Source organism: Xenopus tropicalis, chromosome 5 (genome assembly GCF_000004195.4).
Source record: "Xenopus tropicalis strain Nigerian chromosome 5, UCB_Xtro_10.0, whole genome shotgun sequence".
NCBI lineage: Eukaryota > Metazoa > Chordata > Amphibia > Anura > Pipidae > Xenopus > Xenopus tropicalis.
In genome coordinates, this window is record NC_030681.2 from 160,662,268 (window position 1) to 160,688,252 (window position 25,985).

Here is a 25,985-nt window from a genome sequence, read left to right on the forward strand (position 1 = left end):
ACGTGCCAAGGATGATAACTTCGATGAAAACATCCGATACAAAACTACTTACTCGACAAAAAACGAACAAGGTCTCTGGTCCAAGTGGAGAAGGAAGGCGAATCACCACTCAAGCGAATCCGGAGAGGAAGAGGAACCCAACAGTCGAACAAGATATCGCCTACGAGACAGAAGGAAGAAAAGATACTGAACCTTTCAACAAGAACTTTCACTTCTGATGAACTAAGCATCTTGGAAAAAGGTCTTACGTTTTGCCCTGTAAAAAATTTTGACTTATTTGACACCATTACTGATGTTAACAGATTTGTACGTAAACTTTTACTGAAAAAACACTTTTTCAATGATGATACAACCTCATTGGAAAAGGGAGAAAACGAGGACAACCAAGTTGTTCCTGTTCTCTTACAATCTAATATATCTAACTTTAAGGACATGAATATACTTCTTCAACTTGAACAATTGAACAGAGAGACTGACCCCGAATCAGGCAGAGTCGGAGTTAGCCTCTCTGAGTCAAAGAGTAGATTCAGATCTAAATCTACTTTTTACCCTACACATCTCAGAGACAATATTGTAAACATGTTTCAAAAAAATGTAGAAACTGAACTTTCTCTATTACATGAAACTATAAGTGATTTACCATCTAGGAATAATCTTACGAAGAAGGAAAAAAGGGCACTTAATATTTTGAAAAATGACCATGATATAGTTATTCGAAAAGCAGACAAGGGAGGCCAAATTGTTATACTTAATAAATCAGACTATGTATTTGAGGCCCATAGACAACTTTCAGACAGAGAAACATACTTACCTCTTGAAAAAAGTCCCTTGAATTTATATGCTTCAGAGCTTGATGCTTTGCTACAAGAGGCATTAAGCTTTAACATCATAGATGATAAACTTATCGCCTTTATTAAAAATGACACACCAAAATCAGCCATTTTTCACCATTTGCCTAAAATCCATAAAAAAGAGAGACCACCAGTAGGACGCCCTATTATAGCAGGTATTGGTTCACTTGGCGAAAACTTGTGCGAATTTATAGATCATTTTCTACAGCCCCTAGTTCTAAGACTTCCCAGTTATCTTAGAGATAGTGGTCATCTATTACATTCTCTTAATAACTATCAATGGAATTTACCTAATCTAAAATGGGCCTCAATTGATGTCGCTTCCTTATATTCATGTATTCCTCATGACCTGGGCCTACAGGCCATTGAATTTCATCTAAACCAATACAGCACTTATGACTCTAACTTCATCACTTTTTTACTACGATCTATATATTTTCTCCTCACACATAATTTTTTCTATTTTGATAAAAAGTACTATCTACAATGTAGAGGCACGGCCATGGGGGCCAAATTTGCACCTTCCTACGCGAACCTTTTTTTAGGTTGGTGGGAGGAGTTACACATATATAATGATAATAATCATTTTTTTGATAATATCCAATATTATGGACGCTACATTGATGATATTATAATCATTTGGTCCGGTACAGATGAACAATTTAATGACTTCATTAAATACATCAATACCAATAATTACAATCTACAATTCACTTCTGAAATACATCACACCAGTATTAATTTTCTGGATATCACACTAAGCACCTTTAATCATTCAGTCACTAGCACTATTTTTCGAAAAGAATGTTCAGCTAACACACTTCTAGAAGCTACATCATGCCATCCAAGGCATTCCATTCTTAATATTCCATATAGCCAATTTCTGCGTATTAGACGTGTTTGCTCTGAAGAAACTGAATTCATGTCCAAGTCCACTGACCTTTTTCATAGATTACTTGATAGAGGTTATCCAAAGAAGAACATCATAAAAGCTTTTGAGAGGGCTGCCGCTGTAGATAGATCCAGCCTTTTCGATAGATATAAAACCTGTGATTCAAAAAAATCTAAATATAAGAAAAATGTGCATAAAAAGGATAATGCTTCCTTGACTTGTATCTTAACTTACAGTCCACAACTAAATATGATAGAAAAGATTATTAACAATAATCTAACTATCTTAAAAACAGATCCTATTTTGAGGCAAATACTCAATAATGGACATAGATTTGTCACCTGAAAAACTGAAACTTTGAGTAACCTATTGTCTCCCAGTCTAATCCACACTGATGTGACCACCGATACTTGGTTATCTACAAAAGGGTGCTTCAAATGTGGAACCAGACAATGCATCACCTGTAACTACATACACAAAACGAATTGCTTTACTTCATCTACAACTTTGAAAAAATACCAGATAAAACATTTCATTAATTGTAACACTAGAAATGTTATATATCTCCTCACTTGTACCAAAAGTATGATGCAATATGTCGGTCAAACTGGCAGAAAATTAAAAGAAAGGATAAGAGAACATGTGCTAAACATCACTAATACAAATAGTCATACAACCGTAGCAAAACATTTCCAAGAATGCTCGAATAGATCTCTTTCATTTTTACAGGTTACAGGGATAGATAGAGTAATCTCTTCAATTCTAATTAGAAAAGAAACCAAATGGATCTTTTTCTTAAAAACTCGACAACCATATGGTTTAAACTTCGACTATGATGTTACTTGTTATGTATAAACTGTTCTAGCCTTTGTATTTATAATTAATTCAACATATATAATGTTTATTGTATCCTTATGTGAATTTATGACTTTTTACTCCCGATCCCTAGCCATAAGACTCACTTGTCTGATTGGTTAATTGTATGATCCTTCCTATTGGTCAATTTGCCTTTAAATAATGTGTACTGTGCATAATGTCTCCAGCCTATGATTAAGTACCTCATGGTACGAAACGTTTAAGGCTTCTTGTTTTTACATATGGATCCAATAAAATTTATACATTTTTAATGTAAACTACTTTTGTTGCTGCATTTCTCAACTTTGTTGAAACAATCCGGAGTGCCTGCCTTTTCCAGTTTTGATTTTCCCATGATGGCTCCCTATGCTGAGAGGTCTGGGGCATGAGCACCTGGACCCACCATAACTGTGGGTAAGAGATATTTCTATACTCTACCTAGTGTGATTACCCTTCATTTTGTTTTTGAAATATATAACTTGCCCTTGTCTCACACACACATACACTGAAACCCACACACAGTGCATGCTGGGAAATAGCTTTGGAAGCAAATGGTGCTGTTCCTATTATTACCTCTTTATAGTAAGGGCCCCACAGATCAGCGCTGCTATTTATATGAAGGAGTTTGGTGCCGTCACTCAATACATGGAAACTTCCAACTTTTTCTTTTGCAACCCGACCATCTGGTAACAGTGACAGCTTCATAACATCAAACTGCGCCGGGGGGTCCCCTTTGTCATTGAAGAATACGGTGTCACCGGAAGGAGTTGTGAAAGTCACATTACGAACATATGTATTCAGCTGCATATAAACAGAAAATGGAACATATTTAATAACGGTTCTTCCAATTTTGCCAGGAACTTCAGAAAGTGGCGCATATGTAACTCCCCCCCCAGCTAAATTCATTCCCCTTTATCATTTCTATCATTTTCATATTTTTCTCTCTGGGTTTTACTGTACATTGCTGGGGTTTCTATGTTCCACAAGTACCTAATGGCACAATCATTGGTTTCACCACTGGCATTTCTCAACCCAATGAAGCATTTTTGGGCTAAAATATCCCCTGTGGGTACAGTGACAGATGCACTGAATCCCTGTGTAGGTTCCATAGGGTTAACTTCCCCTTTGCAGAGCTGTCAACTGTCCCTATAATCCTGGGAGTTGCCCAATTTAGGGTCCCCTTCCCTCTTCCATTGTCTCCCAACACTTTAAGCAAATACCCCGAGCTTTGAGCCTTTTTAAAGTCTGGGAAGGCAGTTATTGAGCCAAAATAGAGGTTACACTGAACAAGGAGGAGGAGACCAAACCTGTGGTTTCTTTGCCAGAGGGACATCAGTTGAAAAACTGTTGTATTTGTCAATAGCCTTTGAGTCTGATACAGTGTTCAGTTCAGGCCAACCATGCCATTGGTCTATTTGCAGATGACATTATACTATTGTTAAACTAACTTACACATTACACATTACCCTACCAAACATAATGTGAGAACTTTTTACAACATTTCCTGGTATAAAATAAACTCCCATAAGACACAAGCTCTCCCAATCAACACATTCAGAGGTAGAATAACTACAAAGTAACTACGCATTTGAATGGAGTCATTTTTACAAATACAACTATGCGCCACTACAGGAAACCTTACAAGCGGAATATGCTAGATGGAAATCACACCACGTATCTTGGGTAGGTAGAATAGTCTCTGTCAAAATAAATGTTCTGCCAAAAATACTATATTTATTTGGAACCATAGAAATGAACTTTCCCTATCAGTATATCAGAACACTACAAACACAGATGGAAGCCTTTATTTGGGCAGGAGAGAATTGCTAGAAAGAATATGCGGCAGCCACTACCCAATGGGGGCTTCGGCCAGCCAATTATACAGTGTGATTATAGAGCTGCAATACTAGACACAGCAATCAAATGCATAACCCACAGCAAAGTAACAAATGGGTGGATTTACAAATGGTTGGATATCAGATAATACTATTACTATACCTCATTCTCTGAGGCAGAACAGACCTCGCTGTCTCGGACAGTAATAATTCTTTGGGACAAACTAAATAAAGATGCAGCTTTTGGCCGACTCCCCTCACCAAGAATGCCATTAGATAACCTCACGAAGGTAATTCAGGATTTGTCCTTGCAGAATTGGACTAACAACGGCATAAATTTGATTTCTGATTTATACAGAATTAAAACATACAGAACATTTATGGAACTACAAGAAAAATTCTAGTTGCCTGAAAAGGACCTAAGACCAACTAAGACATGTTTCTTAAGAACTATTAACACAAATGACAAAACTCGCCATCAGTATACCGCAGATATCTCAATGTTATAATATTCTCATCACTGACCCACCTGATGTGAAGCGCCATTACATGCTTAGATGGGAACGGGACTTACAAATAACCGTCACCCTGAACAATGACACAACTAAAAAGGGGCTACAAGATGCACCAACCACCAGGAGTCCTAAAAAAATTACTTTATCTGTGGCATTTAACCCAAAGCAAAGCTTCACAAGGTCATACCTACTTGCCCACCCCAATGTTGGTAAGGATGTACTCATATAGGGACTTTACTCCACATGTGGTGGGAATGCCCTGTGGTCCACAAATTATGGTCATGGATCTTTAAAGTCATTAATGGAGATCACAAAATTACCCTACCTCAACAACCACAGATAGCATTTTTGCTCTTATTCCCAGATCATGTATCCCAGCATCACAAGAAACTTTTGTTCCAAATATTTAACATGGTTACTACCCTTATAGCCAATCATTGGAAACCAGGTGGGCCTTTTACCATACAACAAATACTAAACAGCATGGATTTCAGAGCTGCAATGGAAAGGATGGCAGCCAGAAATAAAGGCAAAGTAGAAACCTATGACAAAATTTGGTCGGTTTGAAGAGCATTTCCAGACAGCCAGCCAAAAACTTTGACTCAATCTAACTAATATGACCAGGACTCATAGTAGTACCAACAGGACTAGCGATAGCCGCTTTATTTCTACCTTTATGTTTGGTTATGTTACTTATACATGTTTTACTTTTTGTCTACTTTTAACTTGGTTTTGTATAGTCATCACTTTTTCTGCTCCAAATTAGAAACAGTTTCTAACTGTCCCAACAATGTGGCTCAAAGGTGAATGAACACCTAACCAACTGATTTTCTGTCTTAACTGATAATGTCTCGTATTTGATGTGAATCTCAATGGCTTCTACGTTTTCTCAATAAAGAGGTTTTAAAAAAAATGCTGTAGATTTGTAGATAATATATAAATTATTTGGTGGGCTACACTAAGGATTTGACTAAAATACAGGAGGAGGCGAATAAATGCCGCTCCACCATGAAACTCAAGGGTGAATTTTCAACATCATCCCTTAACTTTTTAGATGTGAGATTGAGGATCTGTTACAACAAGATCTCAAGATCTCTCAGAAATGATTTTAAGACCTACAGACTATAATACACTTTTGCTATCATCGAGCTACCACCATCCACATACCATCTGGGCCATACATATGAGCATGCCGTTTAGGGTCTAGTAGTGGACATTATAAAAAGGCAGTAGATTTATGCATGCCACTCATTTATTGCCCCACTGGAGCAAACTTAAAAGTGATGGATGCTGCTCATCCATAATCAAGGTGGGAACGGTGTTTCATCCCACAAATGGCAATACAGTAAGCCTACGAAACTTCTCAATTTGTGATACTAAAAATAAAGGCGACATGTTGAAATGCCCCTGTGGGTTAGTCTATGCAGGATAGTAGAGCAGTGAAAGAATGAATAAGAGCCCAGAGGTAAGATTAAGAATTACAAAACAGCAACCCCAATGGGTGTTGAGACATTTCATTACCCGTAGCCACAGCCAAAAACAATATCCACAAACTACTTCTGCAGCATAAAGTTACATGGATTCAAAGACTGAATACACTTATACCGATGGGACTAAATGATTACTGGAGTTTGTCCCCATTTCTGTGATGTGTCTGTAACTTTATGTATCTTTCTACTTTAGAAATTGAAGACTGCCCTAGCCACTTTATCCAACATTTGGCTAAGAATGTATTATGTCCCTAGCACAATTATAAGGTTAAACTTTAACACTACTGTAGACTGGCGATTACCTCTATATCACCTCCATTTTGGTATCATCGTTTATTGAAACATCCGGTGAGGATATGACACTTATGGAACTGTGATAATCATCCTGATTAATTTATAGTTTATGAACTGTGGAAGATCTGTTCTTAAACAAACATATACTAGAGAATTTAGCTGCCATATACTCTTGATTATTGCTCTGGCCGGTCAGTTCTTTTAAGTAGAATTAACATTTAGTATTGTAAAGAACAATAAAAAAATCTTTCAAAATATATATATTAATGAATTGGTAGTTGGATTTCTTGTGTCACCTTTTTAAAATGAACTTTTATATTGTTCTCCCCAAAGCGTCCTTAGGAGATCGGTGGTCTTTAAATCCGATCTATATACCTCTTGTATTTAGTGTCAGCTTGTTTAGTTATTTCTGAGAGAGCAGTTGTAGCATAGTCTATAGGAGGCGCTCTAACAATGTAGGGCAATGTTTCTAGGCTTAGGATTGAGCGGGGAGTCTCCCCTAGGCAGAGAAGTTTAACTCCCAGAAAAATAATCTTCAGGAATTTTCGTTCCTGATTCCCTATCTTATTCCTCTAAAACCTTTTTCTGTCAAGTATTTTTGGATTCTGGGGCTGCAGGGAATTTCATTGGTGCCTCCTTTGCTGAAAAGTGCAGTTCCCTCAACTACTTTCTGCCCAAGCAGAAGACGATAGACATGTATCTCCTGGACTCTCGACTTCAGCCACTGTGTTATTGTTGGAGTGGGGTGGCGACACTCTGAAGATATTTATTTTCTAATAGTCGAGTCTCCTGCCACTCCGGCCATCCTTGGTTCCCTAGCTAAGGCAACATAACCCAGCCATTGGCTGGATCTGTGATCAACTTACTGCTAGGAGTTCCTTCTGTCACACTAATTGTATGTCTCTTCCAGTCATGACTGTGCGCCATTTCACATCATTCTCCTCCTTTACCCAAATGTTATTCTGAATTGTCTGATGGATTCCAGAAGAATAAAGCTGAGACTCTTCCTTCTCACAGGCCTTACAATTGTCCCATTGGCCTAATTCCTGGTACCATTCCTCCAAGGGGAAGAACTTATCCTTTGTCTGTTCTGGGGTCTCAGGCCGTGAGCGAGTACATTCAAGAGAATCTTGCCAGACAAATAGCAAAATTTTTACCTTGTTTTAAACTCAATTTGTTTTTAACTCCTGTCTTTTATCTCCTGAATTATGGAAATCAAAAATGGCAGAGCTTGGCAGTTGGGTTTTCAGGCAGAGTGAATGCTATGTAGCCAGAGACCCCGGTTTGATTCCCTGTTACAACTCCTTGTGGCCCTGTACTTAGTCTCCTGGTGTCCCAGCATTCAGTACTGAGTGCGCCTATAATGGCTTCCCTGATTGCTGTAAAGCACTTTGACTCCCACAGGAGAAAATCACTACAGTAGAACCCACATTTTATGTTTTTCAAGGGACCAGGAAAAATGGTATAAAATCCAGGAAAATAAATGCAATGCAATATGGATTATATACTGGTGGAACCACAAAAACAGTGCAAAATGGGGGAAATCTTAAAATCAGGGTATGTTGAATTGAGGTTTCACTGTGTATGAGAATAATTCCATTTCCCTCTGTGTAACAGTCCCTAATAAACCCAATTGCACTTTGTCTTTACCTTTCATCTTTATTCCTTAATCTCAGCAGCAGCACTTTGGTTTCCAGCATATGTAACCAATGTAACCCACATACAGTAACCTACAGACTGACCTACCTGCCAGGGCTTTAGGTTCCCTCTCATATATTCCAGTTTGTCCCAGTGATTAGTTGGCGCCTGGGCAGAGTAGAGATTGTGCAGGGCACGAGCCAGGGCATAGACTGCTGTGTAAACTCTATAAGTCACTCTGTAATCCCCAAATTTGAATTCCTCTGTATCTGTCAGGGACTCATTCCCTGTGCACCAAGTGCTACTATCCCATAGGAAGCTTGGGAAGCGACAACTAAATACACACTGCCATATATCTTCCAATACAGTATTTTGGGGGTAGTTGTTAGGGGAAAAACTCTTGAAAAAGTGATGGAGACCTGGGATTTCTCCTGCTTGGGTTAACAAGGAAAGAGTCCCATTCAACATGGCTTCTTGTGGCACATATTGATTAGTGACAATATCAGTGAGAGAGGAAGATGTGATGAAAAATCCCTGTGGAATTCTCAAATTAAAAACTGCATCTCTAAATATGTCAGCATATTTTGTGGTTATAAATAAAACAGTCACATTAACAGGGGGGCCGGTCTGCACAACCAAGTCATTGTCATCGTAATCTCCTGCATCTCCAATCACAGCAGAGAAAGCCAAGCAGCCCCCCATACGGGCCAGTTCTGTACTTATCCTTTCCCGGGCTCTGTACCCAGTATCATCATCTGATACAATGAGTCCGACCCATTTCCAGCCAAAGTGCTTCAGTATCTGCACAATCCCATCCATTTCTGCCTCCTCATTGGGGATAGTTCTGTAGAATGATGGGAACTGGGTTCTATCGTGGAAAACTGGATCCTTGGCGCCATAACTGATCTAAAAACAAAACACGATAATAATTAAATTCCGTATATGTGACTCTTATATGATGGCACCCTAACCCAAGTGAGTAGTGTTGGGAAGGTGATGGAACCTAAGGATATCTCACTCTTCTGCTCAGTTCCACTTCTTTTGGTGCAATAGTGTTGGGCATGAGTTTGCTTCTCCTAATCCTACTGATTAACCTGTCAGCTTTTTATTATTAATAACTGATACAAGAGGCAAAGAGGACGCTGCCCAAAAGAGCTTATCATGAAATAACAAGGCTAAGAAGGATAGAAGCTAGAGGTAAATCTCATAACACATTGGCAGGGGTCCATATTGGCCAGGGCATGACTTTAGAACAAAGAGAAATACAACATTACTAAACACAGGGGATAAGAACAGGGCCCTGCTGCACCTTCTGATGCTCCTCTTTACACCGAGAGGTGGATCTTGGGTTTGGCCCTTGCATAAGGCATAACCTTGAACCTTATTTGGCCATTGCTATAAGCCTCCGGATATTTACCCCAGCCCCAGAACCCCTGAAATGATTCTGCATACACATTCAGTTTGGTGGTTACACTGGGCAAGCCTAGAAGCACTACAATATATAAGCATCCCATTCAGATTTAGTTGTTACAATATGCGGCCCCAGAACCATTGAAATGATAGAACATGAACATCCAGTGTGGTTGTGACATTAACCTGCCCCAAAACTACTAGCATGTTTAACATACACATTCTGTTTGGTTACTACAATAAGCAAGCCTGAGCGCACTGTGGTAAAGGAGAAGGAAAGGAATTTTGGCATTTTACTGCCAATAGATTAGCTACAATAGTGCGAGCTAGAACCCTATATTTATTCTGCAGAAAGCTTAACCATTAGTGATGGGCGAAATGTTTTGGCAGGCATGGATTCACGGCGAATTTCCGCATTTTGCCATTGGCGGATTGTTTCACGAAACGGAAGAAAAAATTTGCTGCGCGTCCAAAAATTGTCGCGGTCGACAAAAGAATAGCCGCGCAACAAAACAATAGCCGCGGCCGACAAAAGAATAGCCGTGGGCTACAAAAGAATAGCCGGGCAACAAAAGCATAGCCGCAGGCAACAAAAGAATAGTCCCGGGCAGCAATTTGTTTTGATGTGCGACATTTTCACCGTTTTCACCAATTTGCTCATCACTATTAACCATACCTGAGTAACAGTCCCAGAAGTTCCCTATGTTTGTTTACGATAACAGCTGCCATTTTAAGTTGTTCTCAGTAGCTTCTGTGCTGCAGCCCTGGCTGCTGGTAGCTCAGATTACACAGCACAATTGGGAGGGGGAGAGAGGAGAGGGGGAGGAGGGAGGAGAAAGCTGTGCAGACTCCTGCTGTACCCTGAAAGATTTTTCTGAGAGCGTGAGTGAGTGTCTGGTAATGCTGACATGATCTCTATAAAAGGCTGCAGTGTGCCCTAGCTTGGGCGAAGCCTAGAGCTCCAGCCATATAGAAAGAGTGTTATGCGTCCTGCTCAGCTGCTGGTGGAACCCCTTCCAGTCTTGTGGAGGTGGGTACTGCGCTGTAAATCCCAGTTCCCAGTATCTTTCAATAAGCAAAGAGGTTCAGGTCTGCCTGATTGTCATAGGTAACAGCCAAGAAAAGTGAGTGTGACCCTATTCTGCAGGAGTAAGCCAACAAAGGGTTACACCTCTTACTGGGGTTTTGGTTCTCTTGAGAAAGCCAAGAATCCACACCAATAAGTGCACATCAAAGTTAATAAATATATTGTGTAATAAATCAATAGGCTGCTACACAATGACATATTATGTGAACAATAAGAGCTATTTACAATAATAAAATGAATGATTAACCTTTTTAGTGCCACAGAACGTAGATTCTACGTCCTGGTGCACTTCCAGGTTTGGGAGTGGAGAAGCGGCTTTTCAAGCCGCTCCTTCGCTCCCTGCTCGTTCCCCAGCCTCCAGACAACAGTCAGAGGTGGGGAACGAGTGGCCCCTGGGGCGCGATCACCCAGGGGCCCCATAAGAAAAGGCAGGCACGTGAAATCCATGCCTGGATTTCACGATCGCCTTCTGCCTTTCTCTGCTCCCCCCTCTGCTGGCCCCCCTGCTTCCAGCTGCTCATACTCACTGCCGGACTGCTGCTGCTGCTGTCTCCCTGCAGATACACGATCTCCTACACAAGTGTAGGGACCCCAAAGAATTGGGCCCCTTCAGGATTAGTTCATCTTTAGACAGGCACCATGAGGGTGGCCTTATGAGATTTGAACACCTAAAGGTGGTCCTAGGTGTTTATGAGTGAAAAGGGAGTTTCCCTGTTATGCAGCAGCAACCACTAGGTGGCAGTGTGCTGCAATATAAAAAGGGCTGACACCCATTTTGTGCAGGTCTTCGTCCTGGGACTGCTTCTTGTAAAGAAGCGTATAACAGGCTTGTGTTCTAGTACAGGTCACTCTAGGAGTGTTCTAGTAGAGGTCACTCTAGGAGTGACAGGCAGGCTAAAGAGAACGGGCAGTGATAGCCCAAACAGGAGAGAGAGGGGTTAAGACCCCCCAGCACTCATGGCTGGAGTTCAGGACCTGTAGTGTTTAGTAAGAGGAGCCAAGTCAGCACCTGGGAATATTCCCAGTGAAGGGGCCCTACGCGTGGGCCGGGGTGAGTTCCTAGGTGGAAGCATCCGGCGGGAGTACCGGGGGTAGCCCAAAGAGAGAGTGTGTGACTTGAGCCGTCTGTGTGACATCCTGTGTGACATCCTCTAAAGGTGATTGCGTGTTTAAAGTACAACAGTAGCCAAAATAGGGTTACACAAGTAAGTGGCAAAAACACACAAAAACACACATACACACACATAATACACTAATAATACACTAATACACACTTATACTCACATTTACACACAAACACATACATTTTAGGGGAGTTGGGAGATTTCAAACATTCACAACACTTACACTTACACACACTTACTTGCATACATGCACACAAAACACATTTTACCATGTGTACACACACACTTACACACTTATGTAATTTTGTAATTTTTTTTTTCTAATCGCATCGTTTTTATTCTTGCCTGAAAAAAATGTTTTATTGCCATTGCGGATAGTGTATTCGCTAACCGCACTGTGCAATACCTTTTGTGTATTATTTTGGTGTTTCTACTACATTTTCTGTGATTTTGGTGCATTTTTGGGTATTTTACTGCATGTTTAGCCATTTTTATAGCATTTTCAGTTATGCATATTTCTTGTTCGCTTGACTTTGTCTGTAAAACTTATTTGCCCAAGCCAAAATACTCAAACTGTTATTCTGCCCGCAGATATTATTAGGCAAAAAAAAAAATGATTTTAGTGATTTTTTTTTATTTTTATCAATTTTATTGCTTTTTACATTGTTCTTTGTTACTTGTCTTTGCACATGGACATTTTGTCTGCTGTATTTCAATTTGGCATCCTCTGTACCCCGCATAGTTTGGTAATTCTATTCATATTGGGCATCAAACTGTTCAGTAGACTAGTGGCGTTCATAGTTAGAATGTTTTATGTTGGTTTGTTACTAAATGTGGGGTACATAATGGGGCAACATGCAAGCTTTGTGACAATTTTCAGAAATGTCATAAAAACCGTTCTGTTTAGCATAGCTTTGTAGTTTGGTAGTTTGCAGTAGAAAGATGTATTTACCCATTTTTGTTTTGTCAGAATGTGTACTTTCGGAAAATATATGGTTTTCTAGGGTCTCTGTACTGTTAGGGGGTCTTATGCCGCATAATACACATACCGGGTGCAAAAACTGCATGAGCCGGAGCATCTTATGTGAAAATTCATATGCACTATTTTTACTTGGGTGCCCCTGTACCCCACATAGTTTGGTAAATCTATGTATATAGGGCATCAAACTGTTCAGTAGACCCCTGGTGTTCATATTTAGAATGTTTTATGTTGATACGGTACAAAATGTGTGGGAACATAATGGGGTAAAATGCAAGCTTTGTGACGATTTTCAGAAATGTCAAAAAAATCGTTCTGTTTAGCATAGCTTTGTAGTTTGGTAGTTTGCAGTAGAAAGATGTATTTACCCATTTTTGTTTTGTCAGATTGTTTACTTTTGGAAAATGTATAGTTTTCTAGGGTCTCCTTACTGTTAGGGGGTCTTATGCCGCATAATGCACATGCCGGTAGCTTATATTGCACTGTATACACTTTGTATGAACTTCCTTTTGGGGTCTCTAAATGCCAGATACACCAGTGATCCTATGCACAATGGGCATCAAACTGTTCAGTGGACCCTTGGCTTTCATATTTAGGGTGTGTTTTCTTGGTACCTAATGTTATGTGGGAGATATGGTGCTTGAAAATGGAAGATTTGATGTGATTTTCAGGTATTTCACCACAACTAGCAATTTTTGGAAAGCACTGCGACTCTGTAGTTTGGAGTAGAAAGACATGGGTACCAATTTTGAATTCGCTCGAAAGTGTACTTTCCAAAAATATATGGTTTTGGGGGGGTCAATGTATTTTTTTGTGTTTTTACCCCACAGAAAATGCAGTAAACGTGTTGAATTTTCAGTAGCTAAAGAGACCTCTGGGGCAATCTCTATGCACTGACGTCCTTATGGGGTCTCTAAATGCCAGATACAGTGCTGATACTATGCACAATGGGCATCAAACTGTTCAGCGGACCCTTGGCTTTCATATTTAGGGTGTGTTTTCTCTGTACCTAATGTTATGTGGGAGATAAGGTGCTTGAAAGTGGAAGATTTGATGTGATTTTCAGGTATTTCACCAAAACTAGCAATTTTGGGAAAGCACTGCGACTCTGTAGTTTGGAGTAGAAAGACATGGGTACCAATTTTGAATTCGCCCGAATGTGTACTTTCCAAAAATATATGGTTTTGGGGGGTCAATGTATTTTTTTGTGTTTTTACCCCACAGAAAATGCAGTAAACGTGTTGAATTTTCAGTAGCTAAAGAGACCTCTGGGGCAATATCTATGCACTGACATCCTTATGGGGTCTCTAAATGCCAGATACAGTGCTGATCCTATGCACAATGGGCATCAAACTGTTCAGCGGACCCTTGGCTTTCATATTTAGGGTGTGTTTTCTTGGTACCTAATGTTATGTGGGAGATAAGGTGCTTGAAAGTGGAAGATTTGATGTGACTTTCAGGTATTTCACCAAAACTAGCAAATTTGGGAAAGCACTGCGACTCTGTAGTTTGGAGTAGAAAGACATGGGTACAATTTTGAATTCGCCCGAATGTGTACTTTCCAAAAATATATGGTTTTGGGGGGGTCAATGTATTTTTTTGTGTTTTTACCCCACAGAAAATGCAGTAAATGTGTTGAATTTTCAGTAGCTAAAGAGATCTCCTGGGCAATTTGTATGTACTAACTTCCTTTTGGGGTCTCTAAATTCCAGATACATCGGTGATCCTATGCACAATGGGCATCAAACTGTTCAGTGGACCCCTTGCTTTCATATTTAAGGTGTGTTTTCTTGGTACCTAATGTTATGTGGGAGATAAGGTGCTTGAAAATGGAAGATTTGAGGTGATCTTTTAGAATTTTCATAATTTTTTATAGAAAATGCTAAATTCAGTAAAGCATTGCCGTTTGGTACTTAGGAGTTGGAAGACATAGTTACCCATTTCGGATTTGTCAGAATGTGTAGTTTTCAAAAATGTATGGTTTCCTGGGGTAAACCTAATGTTCCAGGATTTTTGGCTTTGGAATGTAAAGTATGCCGTATTCTGCTGTAATGCTTTGAAAATTTAGTAAGTTACTGCTGGGAGTTTTTGATCTATAGAAGTCAGAAATCTCAATAAAACTATACATATCAGGTATTGGCATGTTCAGGAGACATGAGGCTTTCCAAATCAGTTGAATTTTTGTCCATAAAATAAAATGTGTTTCTGGTAGAAATCCTTATATCATGAAAAATAGCATTTGTTCTTTTTTTTTTGTATTTCAAGCTCTAAATCTTGTTCCAGAAGTGAAAATACACAAAAACTTAGGTAGATTTGGAAAGCTCAGGTTCTCCTGAAAAAAACAATATATAGTTTGCCTACCTAAACTTCACCCTGTCCCCAGTAAAAGCCCCTACATTGAGAGAGCACAGAATGTTTACAAAATGTCTGGCACTGGGGGGAACTGAAATGACGAATTCGGCTGGTACTTAAAGGCTTAATGTGCAGCCTACAGCATAGTTACCAACAGGCATGAACTGAGAGAAAACATGGCGGCTTCTCTCTCTCCAGCAGGCTTAGTGTTATGGGCTGATAAGGGGATCATTCTGGGTGAGGATGTAGCCAAATGCTAAACTGACATAACAGAGATGATGCAGTGGCCAAAGTACAACTTGAATATAACATAAGTGAATACATGCCTGGGGGTATCTAAACATTGCTAGGAACTGGGCCATAGCGTATGTTGTACCAGAAGAGAAGTCTCCCAAATACCCCACCAGCTTACTGTTCCTCCGACAGTCATAATTCAGAATTGTTTGTTCTGCTCCAGACATTGTGTCCAATACCCCACTGATGGCCTTAAAGTCACATCCACAGGAGTCAAATATCTGGTAGCCCAGGGTAATATTGGGTAAAATCTGAGAGTTCTTATTTATCTCCTCAACTGCATATATGAAGGCCAAATAGTGCCGTAGAGAAAGGAAAAACTGTCTGTAGGAACAAGACATGAATGTAACACAAACTGCACTAAGAACATTGAATGAAAAGAGAAAAATCACTTACTGAGACCAAAGTATTTAGAAAATATTTGAAAAAATAATCTTTGGAAAATGTTTTACTAGCGAAGAAAGTCACTACCTGGATAGTCTGTATTAAATATACAGTAATGGGCTTTTTAGCTCCTTCTGTCCCATAGCCTTTCTGGTTCTCCCATTCAGTTAGCCCTACTTCTCAGAAGTCATGTTTCAGTATCTTGCACAGTTTTTTGCTAGTAAACCAGTGGTTCTGGGGCAATTTGCATCTCTGCACCATAAACTTTATCAACATTCACTTTTAAAGTATGAATTTAAAGGATTTAGAAAAAAAATTATCTGCACTATTGCTCCTGGGAAAATTCCTGGTCCAAGTAAGGTCTTGGCAAGTAAGGCTTTTGCTGGCTTAGGAAAGGCCAAATGGATGGGTCCCTGGAGTGGATGAAGGAGAGTCAGGTGGCCCTCCATTCCGGACTCCATTTAGTCTTTGCAGCGAGTTGACTGATTATAAATAAGAGAGTGGTGGGATTACACCTCAATGAACCAGGAACCCACTGCTTACCTTTCACCTATTTGAGCAGAGTTCTGGACTCCTGGTTCACATCAAATATATCCTAAGTTTTCCAGGCATGAATGATGGCTACAGGTGGTCTCTATTATCTCCTATTATCCAGCCGATAAATCCTTACCTCTCAGTTCCTTCCAAGCCCATTATAGGACTATCTAGCATAGTTCCCCGGTGCACTTCTGTTCTGTTTATCCGATTGTGACCCCTGCCTGTATCCTGACTTTGACTGAACTCTGCCTGGACTGACCCCCTTTGCCTACTTGACTTATCTTCTGGAACTCAACTTTGTACTGGGCTGCTGTTCTGGTTTTGACCCGGCCTGCTTGACTCTTGTAAGCTGCCTCAGTCCTTATCCTATGATCTGGTTTCCTTGCTTGCTCAGAACCTTTGCCCTGTTCCTTTAACTTTAAGACCTGGTGGCACTCAAGTAGCAGAGGGCTCCACCCAAAACCAAAGGTGGTTGTTATAGGCAGAAGTGTGAGCTGTGACTGGGACCTTGGCAATTGTTGTGGGTTTTGGGTTACCGATCATGACAGAGAAGGTTTGGTGCTGCCAAAGGGTGAGCCTGGTCAGAGGCTGATAAGCTGTGAGGTTGGGGAATGCCCTTTGTGGAGTTGGGAGTCAGCAGGATTTAGTGAGAGGTCCAGTATGTTCCAGAGTGTGAACAGCACCTTGTATGGAGAGATCCAGAGAGTGGAAAAGTCTTGAATACATTTTGTTAAAATTCTGTTTAACGGTTTCCTGCTACCTTTATGTTGGAAAGAATTTGCCTGAAATAAACCTGTGTTTGAATAAATCCCTCTATTTATATGTTGATTTACAGCTGCAAAGTTACTTAAACTGATATTTACTATTCCAATAGCTAATACTGATTGTACTAAAAACCATTTAGTCATTTAGAAACCCAATAGAATTGTGTTGCTATTGATGTGGATTCATGCAACTCAGTTCCCCCCAAGGACAAAGTACTGTCTTATCATTACAGAAAAAGGAAAAGCCATAAGGAGTATTTGGAATTATTTTGGATAATGGGTTTCCAGATAATAAATCTCACATCTGTATATCAGTTATGGCAGGTAAATAAATGCAGTGTGAGTAATGTTAGCTGCACCCCTTGTATCAAATGCCAGTAATAAGGGAGAATGTACTTACTCGAGGCATACAGTCTTCTCTGGATATTGTGTAAAACTTTCAGAAATTAGAAGAGAAGTGGAAAACAGTTGGACAAAAGATGCAATAACCACGTCCCCAGCTTTAAAGTTGGTTGGGAAATAATATTTCTGTATAGAACATGCAGCTCTGGGTTCCAGATAAACATCCGATGTTGCTAGAATAATGAGCAGAGATAGGGCCAGTATTAACATGCTCCCGTTAGAGAAATGTCGTGCTACAGAGCTGGGAAACCTGTTAGAGAGGCTTCTATTCTGTAACCAGCTCAGAGCAGGGGCTATTTATCCCCCAGCACAGATTATTCACAGAAATCACATCTACGGTATAAGGTATTTTTACAGCCTGGAACAGACGCAAAGGACCTTGTGGGCTGAGCAGCCAGAAGCAGAATGTACCAATATTAACTCCCCCTAGAGGTGAAGGACAGTTATATGTATATACAGATGCACATTGTACATTGTCTCATTAAATTCAAAATTGTATTGTCTTTTTAAATCTGTTAAACTTTTACTTTGTTCTTCATTTGCACTCAATGGCCGGTGATATTTCACATTTTTTTGCTCTTTCATTTAAGGGGCATTTCCTGTAGAGAACTTTTACTCTACTTAGGAAAGAATCAGCGCCCCTCAGAGGTGAGACAATGAGCTTGGCCAGCAATGGCAGCTTTTGACCTAAACAAGTTTTTGAAATTTATAAAACGTTGCACATTGTCAGGACCTGTCTGTAAGGGGCACAGGGAGATGTTCCTACTTCCAAGCAGATGTGTTGTGATTGCTATACCTGGTTTTGACTATTTGCCTGCTTCCTGATGACTGAATCTCTAATGCCTGCCTGACCCTGACATTGTCTTGCCTGATCCTTTTGGTACCACGTTTTTGGATTAACCTTGGCTGTGTGTAGGATCCCTGTCAACTCTACTGCAGAAAGTTGTGGGGCCCAAAAAGGTCATCAGTAAAGACCAGGGGGTGTCTCCTGCTACACCTAAGTGGCAGTTTGCTGGCTTTCCTAAACTACAACCCATAACAGATTAGCTTGGGCCAACATGGAGCCCTCTCACACTGCCACTGCTGGCTCCATGGAAAATGTCCTGGAAGTACTCCTCAAGCATCTAGAGATCCAGGGAGCTCAACAGGCTCATCTACCCAAGTCCCTTCAGCTTTTTCCCTCCCAACTGGATGCCCTCCAAGGTGCTCAAGGGGCTTCTGCTCTACCTCCTTAGTTCCCTGCCCCTATTTATTATGTGGGAGATCCTGTATCTTATTCAGTTTGAGCTTTCCCCTCTGAAGTTCCCCACTGAGAAGTCCAAGGTTGCATAGATTATTGCCTTGCTGTATGGTAAAGCGTTTGCCTGGATGTCACCACTTTGGGAATGAGATCCTCTTATTCAAAATTCCTTTGCTTTTATCTCTGTGTTCCGTGAGATTTTTGATGCCCCCAACCTGAAGATCAATGCCTCCTTTTGAAGATAACCCAGGGCATTATGTCTTCTGTGGAATATGCTATTGGAACAATGATGCCCTGGTCACAGCTCTTTGACAAGGTTTGAATGAGAACATCCAAGATGAATTGCCCACAAGGGATTTGCCTACACATTTTGTTACATAGTTACATAGTTACATAGGGTTGAAAAAAGACCAGTGTCCATCAAGTTCAACCCATCCAAGTAAACCCAGCACACCTAACCCACACCTACCAATCTATACACTCACATACATAAACTATAAATACAACCACTAGTACTAACTGTAGATATTAGTATCACAATAGCCTTGGATATTCTGTGGAATTAGTTTCCCTTGTTATCCGCATTGACACCAGTATTAAAGGCAATCTCAGAAGTCACTATCCCGTAGGCCACTTGCTCCTTCTGTGCCAGTGTCAGAACCCTCTTCTGTCCAGTGATCTCAAGCCAAAGAGCCTATACAACTAGGAGCCACTCATCCTTTGCCAGAGGAGAGGACACATAGAAGGACCTCGGGCCTTTGCTTATATTGTGAATATAGTGGTCAGCCTGCCCTGTAATGCCTCAACATCAAGGAAATGTTCCCACCTTAGTCTGAGTGAGGAGTCGCCCCTAGGCAGAATAGTTTCATTCTCAGATAAGTTTCAAGAATTTTTGTAGCCGCTACTCTTTCCTATTCCTCTGCCCTTCCCCTGTCAAGCATTCCTGGACTATGGGGCAGCAGGGAATTTTATTGATATTTCCTTTGTCAAGAAGTGTGGTTTTTCCCCTAATTTCTCTCATGGTTCCACTCTCAGCTCAAGCGGTAGACAGCCTTATGGCTGCTCTATTGAACTTATCCCTGGTACTATTCCTTAAGTGGTAGAACTTATCCGTTGTCCATCCCAGAGACCCAACCATGAAAGAGTACATCTAAGAGAATCTTTCCAGAGGCTTTATTAGAAAATCTAGTTCTCCTGCTGGTACTGGCTTCTTTTTCATGCAAATGGGAATGTGTAGATATTGGTGTTTTAGGTTTATGCTATAAACACATATATTTTAGTTATTTTCAAAGGACAAAGATTTAGAACAGGACACAGGCACAGAACAACTGCAATTGTAGGTTGATTTTAGACATCAAGACCAGAGGTCATTTTATTTACTGTACTTGGGCCTTGTTTACACAGAACAATGAATGCATCTGTTGTCTCTTTTCACAAGTATCCCCAGTGCAGGGCTGAGTATCCGTAGTGCGAGGCTGAGTATCCCTAGTGCGAGGCTGAGTATCCCCAGTGCGGGGCTGAGTATCCCCAGTGCAGGACTGAGTATCCCTAGTGCGAGGCCGAGAATCCCTAGTGCGGGGCCGAGTATCCCCAGTGCGGGGCCGAGTATCCCCAGTGCGGGGCCGAGTATCCCCAGTGCGGGGCCGAGTATCCCCAGTGCGGGGCCGAGTATCCCCAGTGCGGGGCCGAGTATCCCCAGTGCGGGGCTGAGTATCCTAGTGCGGGGCTGAGTATCCCTAGTGCGGGGCCGAGTATCCCCAGTGCGGGGCTGAGGTTAAGAATGTCACAAATAGTCTCAGAATCACCAACTGCACAAATACCATTTCGGACACTGCGCTGATGTACCAGAGAGATACCTGTTGGGGCGATTGTGCTGAGACAGTGAGACACTTAATCCTTCCCTAAAGATGGACAGAGAGACACAGTTCTGCTAAAACAAGGCTAATGATTGGCTGCCATGGGATCAGCCACATGTAGGAAGAAATGGTTAAATGGCAACATTTTTGTACTTGAATTTGTTCCCCTCACGTCCTCACGAGCTTTCAGGCCATATGAGCTATTATTTAATACTCTGTATTGTAATACTCTGTACTAATGTATACCTCTAATAAAGCTGTCTGGGTAATATCCTGAGATAATCTGAATGGTTCAAGTCAGGCCCAGGGGGAACTTCGGGGCTCGATTTGAGTAGGTGTTTATTTATATCCAAGAGTAACTTACTCTTGTGGGCGAGAATCATATATCCCTAGTGGAGGATTATTGGAGTATAGATAGGAGCCATTTATAGAATTACGACAGGGGGTTTCAGACCGTGTAGTGACTATTGTGGTCTCAACACAGTCAACAATCACTATCCACTCCCCCTAATTCCTGAAATCTTTGACAGATTTAAAGGAGCCAAGGTTTTCTCCAAACTAGATTTCCAGGGTGCTTACAACCTGATCTGCATCCAACAGGGGGATGGGTGGAAAACTGCGTCAATACCTGTGATGGCCACTATGAAAACCAAGTCATGCCCTTTGGGTTGTGCAATGTCCCTACAGTCTTCCAAGATTTTTTTTATTAATGATATTTTTCATGATATATTGCAATCCTGTGTTGTAGTATACCTTCATGATATCCTGGTATTTTCTTCCTTCTTATCCGAAGACATTCCTCAAGTCAAGTCAGTTCTACAACATGTCAGAGAGAATCATCTTTATGTAAAATTGAAGATGGGCATTATTCTTCTCCAGGTTCAAATTCATCGTCTCCTACAGGGCCAAAACACATCAAGGCCGATGTCCTATCCAGATTCTTCTTAGGTGGCTCCTGTGTCCTTCGTGCGGCCTGTTTATGAAGTCCCTCTGAAGGGCCCTTCCAGTAAGACTTTTGTCCCTCAGGTTAATGTCTCTCGGATCCTTTGGTGGGTCATATTTGGCTTTGGTTTAAGTTTTATGATGACTGGTATCATGGCAGTAATATTTTGAGTAAAAACTATACCACACCTAAAAACCTGGAGGTGTGTAGTTTGTAAAAAAAATACCTATCAAGGGGGGTATTCCACTTCTATCAGGGCTTTTCCTGGAAACATATATAATTCAAAAAAGTAGAACTCCACCAAATGAGCAGATCTTAATGTGCAGGGGCAGTTTATTCTCCAATATCCACCTCCCAGCAATCTGTGTCAGGCTTGGTATTTTAGCTCTACTATATTACTGGTCTAACTATAGCAACCAATCAGAAGGAAGTATTTAATGGTCAGCTGTTGAAAAGAAAACAACTTTTTTGTTATTTTACATGGGCAAACTTAGTGACTTTTAATATATATGAGGGTATCTAAACAAAAGGAACCCAGATAATGATGTATTATAGAAGTTTCATCCCAAAAAAAGACCCAGACCCAAAGCTGCATGTAAACAGACGCCTAGTTCCGGTCCCAGATGATCCAAATGTGACCAGTGCCCCTTTCCATGGAAAAAGGGATAATTTTATCTATCATCCCCCACTAAACCACTCACAAAAACTTCTAGGGGCGATCAGAGGGGGCAGAGGAGATGGCGAACAGGTAAGCTCGTTGTCTAGGGGGTTGTGCGGCAGGGAGCATGTCTCTGCTCTCGGATTGAGCGGCGACTGCAGAGAATGCTCTCTCTTATGGGAAACGTAGCTCCTACATGCTTGGCACATAACAACATTTTATGCCAGCACGTAGGAGCTACGTCCTTTTATTTTTCTCTAATTTGAATATACAAATGAGATTTTTGGATTTGGTTCAGTATTTGGGAAAAACTATTGTGAAGGAGTCAGTTCATCCCTAATCTCTGCCTCGTCAGTATTACTGGCACCCACAGATTCATGCTGAATGGTGATAGATTTAAAAAAATGCTTCTCAGATCTCAGACAATTTAGTGACAAAGGGAATAGCAGTTCCATATAGTCTCTCCATATTGTCTCTGTGCATGGGTTTGTGGGACCAGTTTCATCTGCCCCCCCAGCCCCACAACAAACACATCAACACAGATTCTATTTTCAATACAACAGATTTACTTTAGCTTTAATACATCTCTGTAGTAAATTATCTAAATAGACATGCAGGTAAAATAGTAAATCTACACAGTGTGGGAGAACAGATAAACGGAAACATTCTACATTCTCCTTCTGTTCTGTTCAGGTTTAAAAAATATAATGTAACATTTAGGAACAAATATACAGGCCAATAACCCAGCACTGGAGGATAAGATGGCAAATAGCTCAACTGCCACCATTCTACTGCCCTTACTGCTCAGGTATGCAGGGACAAATGCCCCCCACACGCTACAGAACCCCAACATACTGAAAGTGATGTTTTTAGCCTCATTAAATCGGTCAGGGAAATCCTTGGCTAGAAATGCAGCAATGAAACTGAACAGAGCCAGAGCAGTCATGTAACCAATTACACTGAAGAAAAACAATACAGATCCTTCATTGCACATTAAAAATACTGTGTTAATATCAGTCAATGTATCAGCATCCAGAAATGGGGGGTTGGAGGCCATCCACACAGCCGAGATCATCATCTCACCCAAACAACATACAATGACTAATATGATGGCCAGTTGGGTTCCTACATACTTCTTCAGCTTGCTCCCAGGCTTTGTGGCATTGAAGGCAATAATAACTGTGAGAGTTTTAGCCAACACAGAAGAAACAGAAATAGTAAATACAATCCCAAATGTTACTTGTCGGAGGAGACAACATATCTGAGTTGGGCGCCCAATGAATAATAAAGTGCAGAGGAAACACAACATGAGAGAGATGAGGAGGAGGAAGCTGAGATTTTGGTTATTGGCTCTCACAATAGGAGTCTCCCAATATCTCACAAAGATTCCCAAAACTACAGAAGCTGCGATGAAGAGAACCAAAGCAATAGAAGTTAAACTGGCCCCCAGGGTATCTGTATAGGAGAGGTAGTTTATCTCTTTAGGGACACAGCCAGTTCTCTGCTTATTAGACTTCTCATATTCAGAGCATGTGAAGCAGTCGAGAGCATCTGAAATATAAAAGATCTGTGATTAGAGACAAATTCCGTTACCTAGGGCTTTATACATATTTGTACATATTTGCTACCCATACACTTGCATATATAAACTATATATACTGATACTAAGGGGCACATTTACTTACCCACGAATGGGCCGAATGCGTCCGATTGCGTTTTTTTCGTAATGATCGGTATTTTGAGATTTTTCGGAAAATTGTCGCGACTTTTTCATTGCCATTCCGAACGTTGCGCAAAATCTGGCGATTTTTTCATAGCGTTAAAACTTGCTCGTAGCCTTCGCGCCGAGTACGAAAGATTCGGATTCATTCAAGCTTCAGTATGGTGACTTTTCTTGGGCCAGGTTGGAGCTGCAGGGTGCCATTGAGTCCTATGAGAGGCTTCCAAAATCATGCTAAGTCTGAAAGTTTCGCCCGCCGCTTACGAGCGCTCAATACGAAAAAGTTGCAACAAGATACGAGCGCATCGTAATGGCTACGAAAAACTCGAGTTTTTTTGCGCAAATCGTATTGGTAACGAAAAAGTCGCGTCAATTTCCAAAAAGTCGTAAAGGCACCGAAAAAAATCGCAAAAAATACGAAAAAGTCGCAAAATGTTCGTTTTCCAATCGGAATTTTTCCAATTCAGTTCGGATTCGTGGGTTAGTAAATGTGCCCCTAGCTGTTGCTTAACTATTATGCTTGTTCAAAAAATCATCCAAACCACTTTAAATGGCAATAATAGAATCTGCCATCACAACATCAATCGGCAGGGCCTTCCCCAACCTCACTGCCCTCACTGTGAGGAACTGACATCACTGCTTTAATTATAAATTCAGTTCCTTAAGCCTCAAGTTGTTCTTTAATCTTTTCCATGGTAAAAAAAGATCCCCTCTATCTTTCTATAAAGTCTTACAAACTTGTAAAGAGTAATCATGTTCCCTCACAGGCACCTTTTCTCCAAAGGAACAGCCCCAACCATGACAGTCTACCCTCATAGATGACATCTCCTATCCTCTTCTTCTTCATCTCTCCAGCTCGTTAATATCCTTCTGAAGGACAGGGCCTAAAATGACACCACATACTGAAGGCGAGTCCTTAGCAGAGACCTATAAAATATTTTTATCCCTTGAGTTAATGCCCATTTTTATGCCAGGAAGTACTTTAGTTGTTTTAGTACCTTCTCTTTCTTTGTGGTATTCCCGGGGAGATAATAGATTTGTTTAGGAATATCTCTACCTTCTTTATATTTCCATTTTGTAATCTTGTCTTTTATTAAGGTGGCAATCTTTATAATAGCTTTTTAAGGTTTAATTTTCAATACTTTATCTACCCTGATTGAGGGAGATTCTAACCAAGTGACTGAATTTTGGGGAAAAGAAAAACTTTAAAAAATATGATCTCTCTCAGATCTACCAGACTTGTTGAAGAAGAGAGAGATATTCCTAAATATGTTGACGGTTTTCAAAGGATCGTTTGTTATCACATTGTTCTCATCTCTAATTTTAATAAAATGGGATTTTTTAGACCTACAGTTAGAGGTATTTGCTAAAAAATTATTTTCTTTGTTACTTATTTGCTGAATTTTGAAACTTGATAGGAGTCATGTTGCATTTTAAGTTGTAAAAATTAATTTCTTTGTAATCTTTTTTAAAGTGATAATTTTCTATTGAATTATGGAATTCCAGGTTTCCCACAAAAGTACTAAATGATCTCGGTGGCAGCAGTTGTAAGGAGCATATCTATGTCAGTCCGGTTTTGTTGCCAGCCCTCTTGTCAAGAAAAAGTTGTAATTATCCCCCTTAGCTGAAGGTCTGGGGTATGTGCGCCCTACGGGACCTTTTGATTTATGTACCTGATCTATATGATCTAATTACACAAAAAGCAAAACATTCAAATCAGATTTAAAGAATCATGTTGTTATCTTCATATAGGTGTGAAGAGTTTTCTCTCTTGGGTGATCTTGATCTAGATCTTGTTCTTTGGGTGGTTTCTTTAGAATCTCTCCAACTTTGTTGAATGAGGAGTACAGGAGTTCCAAAGAAGC

At 40.5% G+C, this 25,985-nt stretch overlaps 1 protein-coding gene across 1 annotated transcript; it reads left to right on the forward strand.

The window, feature by feature from the left end:
• The first annotated feature begins 579 nt into the window (after nucleotides 1-579).
• LOC101732444 lies at nucleotides 580-21,793 on the forward strand. The gene is made up of 3 exons (XM_031902819.1): nucleotides 580-1,099; nucleotides 21,284-21,407; nucleotides 21,679-21,793. The coding sequence occupies exons 1-3, from the start codon at nucleotides 580-582 to the stop codon at nucleotides 21,791-21,793; spliced, it is 759 nt and encodes a 252-aa protein (XP_031758679.1).
• The last annotated feature ends 4,192 nt before the right edge of the window (nucleotides 21,794-25,985 follow it).